We start from the raw sequence: 16,121 nt of genomic DNA on the forward strand, positions 1-16,121 counted from the left end.
CCAGGGGTCCCCCCCCCCCCCAATGTCACCCAGCCTTCGATTGTCCTATCCTTACAGTCTAGCATTATTGTCCACCTCAGCCTTCATCCCAGCCCCGGTCACCTCTGTTCTACAACAAAATCTGCTGTCATTGTTGTCCCTGCAATTTTGCACCTTCACCTCACTGCCACCCGCATTCATTTGCTTCCATAACTCCTGTCAATCATCCCGTCCCACCTAGCCGACCTCCACCGCCCTTGAAATACACCTTGGAGGTGTTTGCTTGTGTCCATGTTTGTGTTGTATGTTGTGTTGTGTTGTAACCCTCTCTCTACATCAATAAAAGTTTGTTTTGCATTTTCCGTTGATTTTCCTACTAGTTCCGGTATCATTTGGTATCAAAGCTAGCACAGCCCAAGTCCAATCCAAAGGTTTCCTAGCATCAACCTTATCCCTCCAACAAAATTTTCATTCCTACCCTCAATCACCTCTTTCGATTTCCCCAAACCCTACTCTACCAAAATTTTCCTTCCTAATCCTTAACCCTAGCCATGTCACCTCAAATGTTCATGTCAGAGCCTACCAGGGAAGAGATGAGGTGGGAGCTCCGTCGCCTTCAAAAAAGGCTTGCAGAGATTGAAGAATTAGCACAGGAAGAAGTTACCTTTGATCGAGATATGAGGAGTTGAAGAGGAGAAAATGATGAGTATTTGAATCCCTTCTATAGCAATAATTTCAGCAAAGTAGAGACAAGTCATGGCATTTCAGAATCCAATATCGTAGGAGGTCTAGATAGGGATATATGCATCCCCTCAGAGGGAGACTCACAGAGAGGATATATCGTTTGGAGGACACCGAGACTTCGGCGTCAAGATAGATCTGCTAAAGTTCGAAGGAGATATGTATCCTGAGGAATTCATTGATTGATTACAGGCTGTTGAGCGGATCATCGAGTATAAAGATGTACCAAAGAATAGGCGGGTCAAATTAGGCTGAAGAAGAGTGTTTTTTTGTGGTGGAAGAACTTATAGAGGTAGAGGAAAAGAGATGACAGTGATAAGATTACCAGGAGAGAGAAGATGACGAAAACAATGCAAAAGAAATACCTCACACCCCATTACCACCAAGATATATTTCTGAGGCTCCATCATCTATAGCAGAGGGATTTGTCAGTGGAAGAGTTCACAGAGCAGTTTGATCATTTGCAGATGAAGTGTGGTCTGACAGAACCAAAGAAGAATACAGTAGCTAGATACCTTGGGGGCCTGAAGCCTAGTATTAGCAATTTGGTACAGCTGCAACATTATTGGATGTCGGGGGATGTCCAGACACTAGCCCTAAAGATGGAAAGACAGCAGAAGCAGAGCCGGTAACAGTCATCTTTCAGGCAGCAACTTGCAGGTAGGCAATCACCTACAGCTATCACGACAGACAGAGGTATTCTGAGAGAAACAGGCAAGCCCAAGCACGGGAGTGATACTCTAGATCAAAGCGGAAAGAACCAGGAGAAGGGTAGCTCCCCCAACACTATGTCACGCTACAGTCACTCGCCTCCAGCTGTCTTACGAGCAGAGTAGTCACACTTACAGATCAGGGCGCCGTGAAGGAGGTTGACGAGGAGGAGACAGTTAAGGACCAAAGTGAGATACATGATCTTCCCCCAGATGAAGGAGATGCACTCGTAGTTCGACGGGTCCTACAGGTCGATATTGACATGAGGGATACATAGTGGATTCGCCCCAATATTTTCTACACCAGGTGCATAGTGAACGGAAAGGTATGTAATTTTATCATCAATGGCGGGAGCAGCAAGAATGTTGCATCGACTTAGATAGTAAAGAAATTAGGACTCACGACTCAGAAGAACTCACAGCCAACTCACTGGCATGGCTGAAGGAGAATTTGATCAGCATCAACCGGAGATGTTTGGTAGGGTTCTCAATCAGAGGCCAACTGCAAGACCAGGTGTGGTGCGACATGTCCCTATAGATGTCTGTCACCTTCTGTTGGGACGACCGTGGCAGTTTGACGAAGAACTCAACACGATAGATTCAGAAAATACTTATTCATTTACCAAGGGAGGAAGTGCATCATTCTACTTCGGCAGAGCCCGAGATCACAGGAACCTTTACAAACATAGTGGCGTCAGTGAGGCTAGTTTTAGTGACGACACGGGATTAGAGGACTGAGATACCAGTTTCAAACACGGGATAATTACGCAGAGAGGATGCCAGTGCCTCACAGTTGATAATATACCACCAACTCCACCACTGGACGAGAAGATGCAGCGTAATCTCACAGCACATCAGACTGACCTAATCGTGCGTTACCTCGTGAGGATCCAGGAGTACAGACATGGGTCATAGTCTCAGAAGAGCAGATTGAGGGGCACATGGGCGCATAAGTGATGCCGACTTCTTCGATGTTTTGGCCGACAGTGTAGCCAACAGCGGGACCCAAGTGCAACCAAGGTTGAAGACAAGTACAAGAAGCTTCGACGAATGAGATCGAAGCTCCCTCAACCCCGGAAGACTAATGCGAAAGCGAGACTCCCTGACGAGGGAGTAAGGTCTCCCGCAACGTGACTTTCAACTAGTGAACCAGCCGGCCCAATTGAGGCCAGTCCAGAGTGAACCAAGGCCAAGCCAACTGGAGGCTGGAGGTGAGACTGTCGCCCACCCCTCTCCTCCTTCCTTTCTAGCCGCCGCCCAAAGGGGGAAATCTTCCCTTATTATTTTATCTATTAGTTATTATATATGTGTTGTTTTGTTTGTTATAGTTAGTTTTTGTTGTGTTCTACTTTCAGATTACTTGTGTGGAGATTTTCCCCGTTCTACTGCTATCTACGAGGAGGTGGTGGTGCTCCGGATGTATCATTCGCCAAGTTAGTGTTGTATCCTTCCTTTTTACCATCCCTACTCCTCCCCGCACCCCACCCCGCTCCAGCAGTTGCTAGCCTCCCCATCCTTCATCCCTGCACCCAGCCAACCTTCCCTCAACAACATACTCTTGTTGTCCGGCTCCTAGACGTCACCACAGCCTTCAACCGCCCTATCCATATAGTCAAGCATTGTTGTCCTCCTCCACAGCCTTTATCTCAGCCTCGGTCACCGCTATTTTGCAGCAAAACTTGCTACTCAACCCTCCATCATTGTTGTCCCTACAATTTTACACTTTCCCCTCACTGGCACCAGCATTCCTTTTTTGTCATCACCCCTACCAACCATTCGAACCCATCACCTAGCCGACCTCCACCGCCCTTGGAATACACCTTACTGAAGTTTGCTTGTGTCGTTCATGTTTTGTGTTGTGTTGTAACTTTCTCTCCACATCAATAAAAATTTGTTGTGTTTTTCGTTGAATTTCCTACTAGCTCTGGTATTACTCACCTTAACCTTCAATCGTTCAATTCAGCTACTCAAATTACACACATAAAGTTTTCCTTATAGCTTATGGTGTCAAGGCTTACACTTAAAGCCTCCTACCTGCACAACTCTTCTAATCTGCAAGCCAGCCCCTCTCCTGCAAGCCAATCTGCTCGATTCGGCTCAACACCTGCATGTGAGAGCTCCTTCCTCTCTTCTTTATTCCTTTTATCGGCTAGTGCACAACTTCTCTTCCACTCGATTCGGTTCTTTCTCACATGAGCCGCTTCTTCCCTCCTTATTCTTTCATTCAATTCTCCTCCTCCTCTTCCTTCGTACCGAACGAAATCGAGCCTCTTGCATGCGAGAAAAGGGCACCTTCACTGCGGGCGGTGTCGTCTTCCTTTGTATATGAGCCACTTCTCTCTTTCTTATTCTTATTTTCTAACTCTTCTATCTTTCTCACTTCTCCCCTATTTCGAACAGAAAGCCTCTCCTAATAGCAAAACTATCTCGACGGAGACAAACCCTTGCCACCGTTTCGATATTTTTTTATTTAATTTTTTTTTCTTTTCCCGGTTATCACACTACATTAGCAAGGTGTCATCTCAACTACCACTTAGTAAACCATGGTGGCAAATGGTTGAGAGATCCATGATCGAATATAATCTTTTGAGAACTTGATCGTGCTAACACAAGTCTCGTAGGTAAACTTATTAGATGATACGCCTGCATATCAAGTTTTCTCATTGTTGAATTGCAGGGAGGAACTAAGCTTGAGATGCAATAATATTGGACAAGTAATGTAGATCTTAGCTTTTGCTTAAGATCCAAAAAATATAGAATCTGTAGGAGAACACATGCCAACCGGCCTAGCAAGAAAAAAAAGGTATTGCTTTTTGTAAATGGAAACATGTAACTGCCAAATCCAACCAAAGTTAATTAAATTAGTTTGAGGCTGGGCGTTTCACAAATGTACATGAAATAGATGTCTAAAGATGCCTATGTTGGGTTGCCAAGTATCTTCACTTGTTCCCTTCATTCAGCAAATGTCGTTAAAATCGTGATAAGAAAATAAAACCCAAGAAAAGAAGTGAAATTTTGATTAAATGAATATTCATATGCTTAAGTGGTTCTAAGAGAAAAATATAAATCAAAATTCTATTTATTTTGCATAACAGATAGATAACCAAATGACAAAAACTTCATAAAGCAGTTGACGATGTTTCGTGAAGAGCCTAATCACCAACCATAAAGTTCTAGTTCTTTACCCATTTCTCAAGTAAGAAAGCAGCGAAATTTCATTGTGCAGGCCACGGCCTTCTAAAACAATAGCCACAATATCATATCCTCTAACCTTCAAGCTTTCATACGCTGAAATAGTCGCAGATATACCGCCTAAATGGCCATCTCCAACAAGAATAACTGGTAACCTAAAAGGCCTGCACAATAGTATGAGTCAAAACAAAAATAAGAAGGCAAGAACAAAATAAAAATGGAACAATAAAACAATATGAGTCAAAACAACAATCAGAAGACAAGCACAATGGCAAAAACATAAAAATTAAAATGATCAAAAGAAAAGCAAATAATATGGAACAATAAATTACAAAAGGAAAGGATTAGCTAAATTCAAAAAGTTTGGAAAGCAAATAACATGTTGTGAAATATACCTTACGCTAACACACACAGAGAGAAAGGCATATATGTGCATGTGTGTGTGTGTGTGTGTGTGTGTGTGTGTGTGTGAGACATATATGTGTGTGTGTGTGTGTGTGTGTGTGTGTGTGTGTGTGTGTGTGTGTGTGTGTGTGTGTGTGTGTGTGTGTATTCTAATTGGCATGAGCTCTATAAGTCTGTTTGGCATTCATTCCTATTAAGTGTTGCGAAAGGTTCTCATTTAATCTTCACAAATTACATTGAGCAACTCTAATCCTTATTACCTTAATGAACATAATTTCCACCATAATCTTGGGACACTAATTTTATTTTACAAATTGAAATGCATCTTCTACCCATTTTCTATGCTCAAACCATGCATCTACCTTAGCTTCAATAAATCTCAACCAAGCCTTTAATATAATTATTTCTTGATTTACACTATATATTCTATAATATTGTTATAAATACATCTTAACATTCTCCTTTGCATCATTCTCAACTTAATTATAAGCTACTTCATTGCCTAATAGACACGTCCATACAACATAATTGATCTAATTATAATTTAATAAATGTACCTTTTGAGTATCTCTGATATTCTCTTATCGCATAATGTTGCAAAAACTTTTTAACAATCCAATCTTAATTATATAAACATATTCTCATCTAGATCTCTATTCTTCCGTATACTAAATCTAAGACTGTTGACCTCATTTTTGAGGTCATTTCTTTTTCCTTAGGGTCTTAGGATCTAGCTCTAGGAGTTCCTATTGACCATCTTAGAAAACTAGAATTGAGACCCACCTTTTTTTAAAAAAATTCTTACCAATTCCTATTTTTTTCTTTGATGTCCAACATTTATGGCACAATACCATCGTCTTATGAACGAGCGGTTATGGGCTATTTTGTGAAGACTCGAACGAAAAGCTCCTAATAGGACTCTAAGCCTTAGGAAAACATCGTCATGACTTTTTCGTCACATACACACACCAAATACACAAAGTTCACAAAATTGCACGAAATCGGACTTCAATTAAGCCTAAAGAACGGGTGAAAATGCGAACTTCTCGGGATGACTTCCGAAGACAAAATGGACTGCGTCAATGCGTCCGGGACACAAATTTTGGTAGGAAAGGACACCCATATTGCCATACTTTCGACACGAGAAAATTAGCACGCAAATCGATGAATTCGTCAAAGCGACCTCTGACGGCAAAACGAACTGCACCAGAGCATCCGAAATGTCGAAATTACCTAAAAGGGGTATCCAATTTGTGATTATTTCACACGAATTAAAATGTGTAAATTAACCCTTTTAATTTAAAAATTAAGTTTTTTTTAATACTTATATTACTTTAATTATATAATTATATCACCTAAATCTTATTCACCTAACCCGCGGCATTCATTTTCCTGTCCCTCGACCGAGAGCTGCTCGGGTGTGCCGTGCCCTAGCTCCCGCAATTTCGCTTGGGCGTGGATCGATCGAACGATGCCGCCGAGCCCGAACTTCTTCTCCTTTCCTCTGTCATTCGCATTTGCGCTCGCCTCTTCGATCTCTGCTTGACCGAGCGAGTCTCCAATCGAGGGTTTCCACCTGGCCGACGCTTCTCTTCCTCGAGGCGGAGCGCTCTCCTCCGTTTCATGTCGTTTCATTTCTTCTTTGTGATTCGTTGGCTAGGGAGGCTGGTAGGTGGCTTCTCCTTCCTCCTTTCTTTGCTTTAAAAAACCCATTTGGGGGAGGATCAAAGGTTGGCCGAAATTTTTGAGAGTGGGGAGATGCTGCCAAAATCTTTTCTAAACTTACATTTTCTTCTCATCTTCTGTGGCTTGGGAGTTGTTGAAAATTTTGAGAGAGAAATGAAGAGTTCCTGAGGAAGAAGAGTGTTGTTGGAATCCTCTTTAAGCTAGAAATTTCGAGTGTTTGTGACGTGGAGCATTTTTAGTGGTCGTTTCTTAGGATCTTTAGGAAGAATATTTCGCTTGGAGTGGTCTTTTCTTGAACCATTCTTATAGTTTTATTTCAAATCTGCTAAAAGAGGTATTCCTTTTCCTCTCCTCTGTTTTGTTGTCTTGCTCGAAACATGCTATTGGAAATCTTGAAAAAAAAAATGCTTGCATGAATATTTCCTTAGGGTAGTGAGAAATGAAATATACACATATGGATCATCTTTATTTTCTTTAATTGAAGCGTTTGAAAGTATGGCTACGGTAATCTAGAAATGCACCTTTATTCCTTTATAAATGTCTATGGAAAAGCATGTTTGAGGGTTGTCTCTATTATTTTCATTGTTTGAAATGTTTGAAAGTAAGAAATGCATGATTGAAAAATATGTTTATGAATTGGAAAATTATATTTGGGGCTCACATCTTGCATTTCTTGCTGCCCCTCGATGAAAAATATGCTGGAAATCATTTTTAAAGTTGGAAAATTATATTTGGGGGCTCATATCTTACCTCTCTTGCTGCCCCTTGTTGAAATACATGCTAAATGTTATTTTTTAATGCTGGAAATTACATTTGGGGGTTCATATCTTGCATTTCTTGCTGCCCCTCATCAGAATATATGCAGGAAATTCTGTTTATGAGCTGGAAAATTATATTTGGGGCTCACACCTTGCATTTCTTGCTGTCCCTCGATGAAAAATATGCTGGAAATCATTTTTAAAGTTGGAAAATTATATTTGGGGACTCATTTTATGCTCTCATTGCTACCGCTTTTCTGAAATATGTGTTCTAGAATGTTTTATGAGGTAAAAACATAAGTTTGGAGCTCATTTCATGCTTCCTATTTTGCCCCATGTATTGGATTCGATTCGCCCTTTTCTTGGGTTTGGTTGTGGCTTTATAAAATTTGATTTTTTATGACCCTGTTTTAGCCCATTTGGTGGGCTTGGTTTGAACACTTTTGAAATCAAGTTCATGCTTGAAATATTTTTTGGTTTGCTCCCCTTGTGCTGGGCTCGGTTTCTCTCTTTCTTTGGCTCGGTCTGGAATTCTTTTTAGTGGTTTATATTGGCTGAAATCTTTTGTTGTTTTGGAATATTCCTTGGGCTTGACTTGCCCATGTGTTGGGCTCGGTTCGTCCCTTATGTTGGACTTGCTTTCGTCCTTTTTTTTTGTGATTTATGCTGGCTGAAATTCTTTATCGTTTTGGAACATTTCTTGGGCTCGGGTTGCCTTTTTCTGGGCTTGTTTCAAGCTTCCTTTGGTAACTTATATGGGCTGAGGTTTTGGAATGTTTTTTGAGCTTGGTTTGCCTTCGTAGTGATCTAGGGTTCCCCCTTTTCCTGACTCGGCCCGTAAGCTTGTTTGGGAGCTTTTAAACTGTTAAGTTTGTTGTAGCAAAATTGTAGAAAGCTGTTGTTAGCTGTAGGAGGTTCAGAATTATTGTTTGGAGTAGTTTGGAAGCTTAAAAGTGTCATTAATTGCTGTAGTTAGTTGTTTGGGTGCTGCAATTACTGTTTGCACTCAAGTAGCTGGTGATTGGGCCCATATAAATGCTGTTTGGTGGCTATTTGATGGTTGGTTTTGTGGTGATTATGTTCCTTTTGTGAGCCTTACCCGTGGGCTCTCCCATCTCTTATTGTCTTACCCGTGAGCTTTTGATTAAAATTGAAGTTGAAGGGCTTTGATAATGGTATGATTTTTGGAGGTACAAAAGGATGCTCCTTATGAATTGTTCTCTTATATTTTATGAAATGTAAAAGACTCTTGAAGCTTCATTTTGAGTTTGATGTAAATTGAAGTCATGTTGGGTTTGGAAATCCATAAAAGTGTCACTTGGAAAGGATATCCTTCTCGGGATTGATCCAATCATTTTCCTTTTAACGAGTTTAAATGTTTTAAACTGATACATTCATGAGTTTTATTGATTTAACTTGGTTTTAAAAATGGATCGGTCTACATTTTCGTTCGTTTTGTTTTCTTTTTTTTTTATCGGTCAAGTTAAAAATGAGACCCAGTCAAGTTAAAAATGAGAATCTCTGATTCAATAATATTCATAATTGATTCATAGTCTTAAGAAATATATGAAAGAAAGAGAAAATGAGAGAAAATTAAAAATTGAAATTTGAATTTTTTGGATGATAAAATCTAAAGAGGAGATGGGGTAGCGAACAATCCAACTTTTCTTTTACATAAGGAAAAATGAATTGCAAATTGGAAGTTTAGTTGTAATCGAAAAAAATAAGAATTTAGATAACGATTGAGAAATTAGTGACTTACTCTTAGATCTCTTAAGCTTTGAATCAATTTAAAATCAAATTCCTTTAACTAGGATTGAAGCACAACTCACAACTCTTTTGTCAAAACTATGAGTTTACTCCTAGGTTTTAGGAGTCTGGTAGCGAGCTAAGCTGGATCTATAGATGTTTGAGGGTTAGTGGAAAGACACTTAATTGAGATTAGACACCTTAGGACACTTCAAGTTTAACCTAAAGTGCAGGCATCTTAGATCTTAGAAGCACAACTTAAGAGATAGTTTATCATCCTAATTTTCAAATGACCCTAAGAAGTCCAAACATCTAACCTCAGTTTAGGAGATAAATAAGACACTAGGCACGAGGGTGCACTAGATTGTGACTCATGACTGATTTAATTAAATCAAATAATGAAATTCTTACCTTAACTTGACCAAAACTGAAACCCAATGCTCCGGAATTTGAGTTTGTCCTACACTCAAATCCTCCTGGCAATTGGGGACATTCCAGTATCACATATAAATTTTCTATCCTTGTTCCTTTATATGTGATGTTGTATTTTATTTTATTTGTTTGTCTTTTTCCTATGATTTACCTGTTTCTGTTAAGTCTTTTTCAGGTCATACTTTCTTCTTTTACACAGCGCATAATAGCTAAATTTAAAGGAGCAATGAACCTCTCAAATGTACAGGTTTAATTTATATTACAACATTTTATTTTCTGAGCATGTTATTGTTTTTATATCCTATTATACTACTCTTTATAGCATGTTATATTTTTCTTTCAGCATGTTATACTGTCCTTCCTTTTTTTTTACTGTACAGTATATTGTTACTTTTCTTTCACACTGCATGCTTAGTTACTTTGATACACTATACCTTAATTTAGGATAACCTAGTGGTTAGGAGCATGTTCAAAACTAAAACTAAACCAGGAGGTGCTACTACGAGGAGTTTGGAGCGAACATCGTGGGCAGCGCGACGAGGAACAATTTCCAGGTGGATCTGCAGCAACGAAACATCTTCACATCACATGAACATTTTCACAACACTATACACTTTCCTTCGTTTAAATAACCTATAGGATCACTCTTTAGGCTTTCTGTACAACTCTGTTTTACAATTATAAGTCCTAACGTTTTAGGATTTCGATGTTACCGTACGGTACGATGTAAATCCTCCTGTCTTTTAGGCTATTTGCACAGTATGACGTTGTACAAACATAAGTCCTAAATTCTAAATAATTTGTAAGATTGAAATATCAAATAAACATCATTTCAAAGACATAAAGTCAAACAATAGGATAGTTGGGAGGTCACCGGGGTTTTCCCTAGATCCGTGATATCCCCTACTTCTCTTTCATTTGAATTCCTTAAATAATTGTTCCTATTTTGAGTCATTCCCATTTGATTTTCCTATGTCCAATCGCGACAACCTAAATTTTGAAATCTTGAAAACAAAACAACCCGATCTTAATAGAGAGTTTTCTTAAGTGATTTCGATCATTTAAGATGTAATTAACTATAGGGGCTTGCCTCTATAGGGAACCAGGAACCCAGATAAAATAAACTAAAATAAACAGATAAAATAAACCTTATCTAATCCTCATATTAGGTAGGGGAACTTGTTGGCCTTTTAAAAAAAAAATATTTCGCAAACTAAAACGGATGTCACAAATTCTTTAGTCTAGGTGATTGAATTTCTATTACAAGTGATATATTTATTCTTTTGGATAAGTGTATTACTTGTAATATTGTATTCAATTATCTAAACTATTTAAAATGTGAGACTTGTTTGATCTCACCTATTTTTAAAATTAAAATGTTACTTTTAAAAATAAAAAGGGTTACATTCATATTTCAATTATTTTTAAATCACAAAATCACTACTTTTTGAAATCACAAAAGTTAAAATAAAAAAAACGACCGAAAAAGACACTTAGGTTTATACTCAAAAATAGCCCCCCAACCATTCATATTTGACAAATTTAATTCGAGAATTATAGTTTTTCAATTTATTCATCGACTAATGAAACTGATCTAAAATGATCCCACGAGAACAAAATTGGTATCAATTTTTACGGCCAATGGACTAAAATAGGATCACTTTGGTATCACAATTTCTATACATGGAACCATTTTGGATCAATTCTATAAAGTCGATGACTAAATTAGACAAATGTGATGTTATGACCTAAATTAGCCACAAATGGGTAGTCAGGTAACTATTTTGATATTCAATCTATTAAAAATATCATATCTAAGTAAAGTTTTATCTATTAATAATATTTATTTGATAATTATTAACAACCAGCAATTAAAGTGAACATCATTTATTCTTTCATAGATCTATAATTTATAAGCCTCTGTCTTCAAAATAATAACCATTACTCAAGCTTAATACTTTGTGTAAGAAAATGGTTAACTTATTAGAACTATCTTCTACCAAAAAAAAAGCATACACTAGTAAGACATTTGATGAACATTCTTTGCAAGCAGCTCGATAGCTAATACAAGAAAATGTCACCTCAATGTGACAACCACAATTACTTATAACACTCGTTAATCTTTCATCATTAGTTTTAAAATATATATTTTCTTCCTTAATATTTCAAATCAATTCTCCTAGTACGCATGCATATTCCTTGTCAAAATCAATAAAATAATATGAAGATCCATCCCTACTCTATTTACTTTTTCATAAATTAGCGCAAAGATCGCTACTATCGTACATTTTCTTGGAAAGTGACTAATTGATTCTTCAAAATTGATGAAACTTTTCCCAAGTCTATGTTTAAATACTCTCCCTCATAACATCACTACAAGGCTCATATATTCTGCTCCATTAACACAATCTTGAACAATTGTTTTTTTTCTTAAATATCAATACCAAATACTTCTTCTCCAATCATTAGACATTATTTTAATCCTCAGTATTCTAGTAAAAAAAATCTATTAGCCAAACCACAATAATGATATTATAATTCTTTAAATATTAATAAATATCTCATCTAGACCTAAAACTTTATCTTTATACATCTTCCTTAATGCTAACTTCAATTTATCTTTTTGAATCCAGTTAGAATATCTCATTGTTTTGCTCATTATGCTCTTTCAAAATAGCTTCTTCCATAAAACTACTAAGTATATGCATATGCATACCTAAGAGTGTATAAATACGGACACGGACTTTCTCCTCTTATAAAAAGAATTTCTATTCTCCTGTCAATTAGTCCAATTTTATTTATGACTCACAGGTATAAATTTTCATTATCTTTAACATCGTCGGGCTATGTGCCAAATACAATTCAAAAGTTTCTTTTTTTATGATGCTTATTTCATCATTGATTAGGAGCACAATTTTCCAATTTCATTTTTTTTTATTGCAAATGAACAGAAGTGTGATTTTTCATGTCCACTCTTTTAGATGGTCTAGAATTAGAAGCATATTATATTTTAATATAGAGATGGTATTTTCTAGTTTCAAATAGAAAAATGCATAACTGGGATGAAAATGAGTATTCTCTCCTCCCAAATTTTTTTTTGCATCTGCAACTTTTTAGGGTCTTCAAACTCCATAACACACCACTGATTATGATTAAAATATGAGAATTATTTGTAAATCAAGCTTCTTCATTTTTTATGAAAATTTAATCACTCAGCAAGTGTAGATTCTTATTTGCATTGAAAATGACAAAATAATGATAATCACTGATCACAACCGTTTACAAATATTTGTTGTAGAGAATATTCTTTGCTCCTAGATTTTAATATTTTGAGGTAGCAGTGAATTGGTGTAGCAATTAGACTATCATTTATATTTAATCAATTAAATTCTTTTAGCTAAATCAAGCCAAATTTGGGGGAAGAGACGGAAGGTTTTAAAATTTATCATATCTTAGAATCTTAGGATGACTTGCTTTAAAGCATTCATTGGCACCAAGCACCAATATTCTTTTAAAACCATTGTTATCATGCACGCAAGGGCTCTCTTGTTTCAATGTATGAATTTACAAGTGGTTAGATGTTATTAGCTCTAAAGGTAAGCGAAGTTGAATAAAGTTGCAGTAATATTTACTTGTTTTCCACAATTAATTCCTATATTTGTTTGAGTTGCAATGAGTTTTATTTTTGCCCATTCTCACCTTCATCTTCAATTTTTTCATAGCTATTATAAGAAAAAATAATATTTTATCACACTATCCCAATGATTTAATATTATTTCAATATTATTAAAAGTAAAAAAAATGCAGGTGACTTCCTCATCCTTAAGATTGAAACTCAGACCTCCTATTTGCTAAGGAGAGATTCAAGAATGATGACTCAATTTCATTCAACTTTAACCAAACAAAAGCTTGAACTCATTTGAAACACTTAGGTGAAATAAATTGATCCTAAGTGTTGCTTTCCAAGTGTAGATAGTCTTTATTGTCCGTCCAACAAGTACAGATGATGCTAGAACATAAATTACATTACTTGATCAACTCAAATGGTCAAAGGCCTTAAGACCCACAGCGACACTATTAACTATATTTATGGAAGGCTCCATTTTATCAATTTGGCAATTTTCATGTACATCATTAACTGTACCTCCAATAAAAAAAAAGAATTGAGTTTGGACACATCTGATATGTAGTCCAAGTGGATAAAACACTTTTCCCAGCATCAATATACACTTTTGCATATCCATTTCTGCATTTATCCAAGACTACTATTAAAAGGATTTAATAGTAGATTAAGCATAAAATTCAGCCAAACGCCAAAAAACTAAGCATTAAGTCCAAAGCTTTGTTAAATTAAATTTTCTCGAGTTTTTTTCTATTTTTCCTCGCGTTCCATCTCTTTCACGACATAAATTTGGATTTATTAAGTCCGATTGCAAGGCAGATTTATTCCGTCGTCACTTACGAACTTCGCTATCGAAGATAAAATCGAATTTATCGAATTGATAAATCCGACATGACGTAAATCTAAGTTGCAGCCAAACACCTCCTAAAAGTTGGAGTTTCGCTTCATTTTAAAATATTTTGAATCTATGGGCAGAAAGTAAAAGGAGCCTTGCACAACCTCCTTGATGAATCAACCTCCATGGGGAAAAAATCAAGTTTGGTTAGGAAAAAGCAGCCTAAATGAGCAACCCAAACAAATGTTACCGAAAATTCATAAAGCTCCACTTCCCTTGTAAAACTTTAATATCAAAATAAAGCCATAAAGTCCTCTACAGCATGTAACTTTAATATTAGCATTCAATTTAGACAAGATGACCCTTTTATCTTACCCAACTGGATAAAAAATTTAGATTTAGAATTTCAAAAAAAAATTAATATTTGAACTCAAACTTGTGTGAAATATCGTCGTTATACAGATGCAATAACATAAATATGAATCAATCCTCCCTATTGAATCAGTAATCTTCCCTATTGAAGCAGGCAAGTTTGACAAAATCACAAACACTCGGGAAAAATTAACGTCAGAAGCTGCAAAACCTGCAAAGACATCACGTGTCTTTCTCCCGATTATCAGAGGGTGCATCTCCGTGAAGCGGAAAATGATTAGCAGCGCTTTCAGAAAACGAATACTAATCAATTTGCATGTAAGAGAATAGGAATTCCACAAATTCAATGGCATATGTATCTACTTGAACTAAAAGTCCAGCCCTAATCATAATCATGAAGTATCATAGTGATGGGATGAGTAAACCATATATCCACTTCCAATTCATAATGTCATACAGCTGGTAATGTATATTAAAAAAGAAAACAGATGCAATGGAGGACAAGGACCTATTTGAAAAAATTTAGGATTTTTTACATGTCAATCGACCAAAACATTAAATAAGGAACAGGAAACTTGCCTATATAAATCACACTGCAGAGAACCCGAAGGTCCCGGACTAGCGACACCCCCAGCAGTTTCCACCAACCTCCAAGCTGCAACTTTTTCATCTTTCTGTCCCCCTATTGAAACACTTAACCAACTTCTCAACTCTTCCCTCAACAAAGAATCATCCACTGCCATCCCTTCCCTCTCCACAGCTAAATGAGGAGAAACCGCCTCCTTCCATCCATATAACGTCAAGCAAATCAACTTGTAACCCTTCTCTTCTCCAAACCCATTCCCCATCACTGTCTCCTCGTAATGGCACGGCCCACTGAACCCTAAACCTTCCCCGATATTGTCCTCTGTCAGCTCGGTTGCTGCACGAAGCACCTCCCTCGAAGCTTTGAGAACTCTGTTGGAGGCAAATATCCCACGAGGCTTGCCAGTGCGGAAGATCTCCAAAACCTTGCGATAGACAAAGCGGGAATCAGAGTCGTCGGGGAAGCCGGTCTGCACGGGCTTGACATAGACGCAATGAGAAGGCTCTGAAGCTGAGAGGACGGATGTGGCAATGCCGGTGGAAACTAGGGTTTTGCCGACGCCGGTGTTGGATCCATAGATCATGAAAGTGGGGCTGGAGATATCGAGTTCCGACGCGAGAAATGAAGGCGCGTGGATGAATTTGGGTTGGAGAAGAACTGAAAACGGAAGATAGCGGCGGCGAAGGAAGAAGTTTGGGCGGAGAGGAATGTGCGGCATCCTCGTGTGGTCGACAGAGTGAGGAAAGATGGTGGACGTTCTCCGTCTGACTGGAGGGCGTGCTAAGTTCGAAATAACTATGAAAAACTGGGAATTTCCGAAAACCTCTGGCTCAACTTCAGGAGGGAGAAGCACGACAACTCACTCAATAAAAACAATAAAATAAATAAGTAAAAGGGAAATTTACATACCTAGCGCATAATTATTGTGTATTTACACTTTATGATCTAGAATTTTGTTTTTTCATCTAAATTCTCATATCAATATAGCTAACAATACAGTGTTTTAACGTATTCATGAAGATGTTTGGTTGCAAGAAATAGAGATTCAAGAATG

The 16,121-nt window shown here is 37.5% G+C and overlaps 1 protein-coding gene across 1 annotated transcript in view; it reads right to left on the bottom strand.

The window, feature by feature from the left end:
* The window catches only part of LOC110033088 (bifunctional dethiobiotin synthetase/7,8-diamino-pelargonic acid aminotransferase, mitochondrial), a 124,754-nt gene extending 108,841 nt beyond the window's left edge, over positions 1–15,913 (bottom strand). The window contains exons 1-2 of the mRNA XM_020736950.1: positions 15,061–15,913; positions 4,616–4,786 (exon numbers count right to left, since the gene is read on the bottom strand). Coding sequence (XP_020592609.1) covers positions 4,616–4,786; positions 15,061–15,785 — 896 coding nt within the window. The 5' untranslated portion in view covers positions 15,786–15,913. The remainder of the gene's footprint in view (positions 1–4,615; positions 4,787–15,060) is intronic.
* Positions 15,914–16,121: the final 208 nt, after the last annotated feature.

The sequence above is a fragment of the Phalaenopsis equestris genome, unplaced genomic scaffold (assembly GCF_001263595.1).
Source record: "Phalaenopsis equestris unplaced genomic scaffold, ASM126359v1 Scaffold001091, whole genome shotgun sequence".
Lineage (NCBI taxonomy): Eukaryota > Viridiplantae > Streptophyta > Magnoliopsida > Asparagales > Orchidaceae > Phalaenopsis > Phalaenopsis equestris.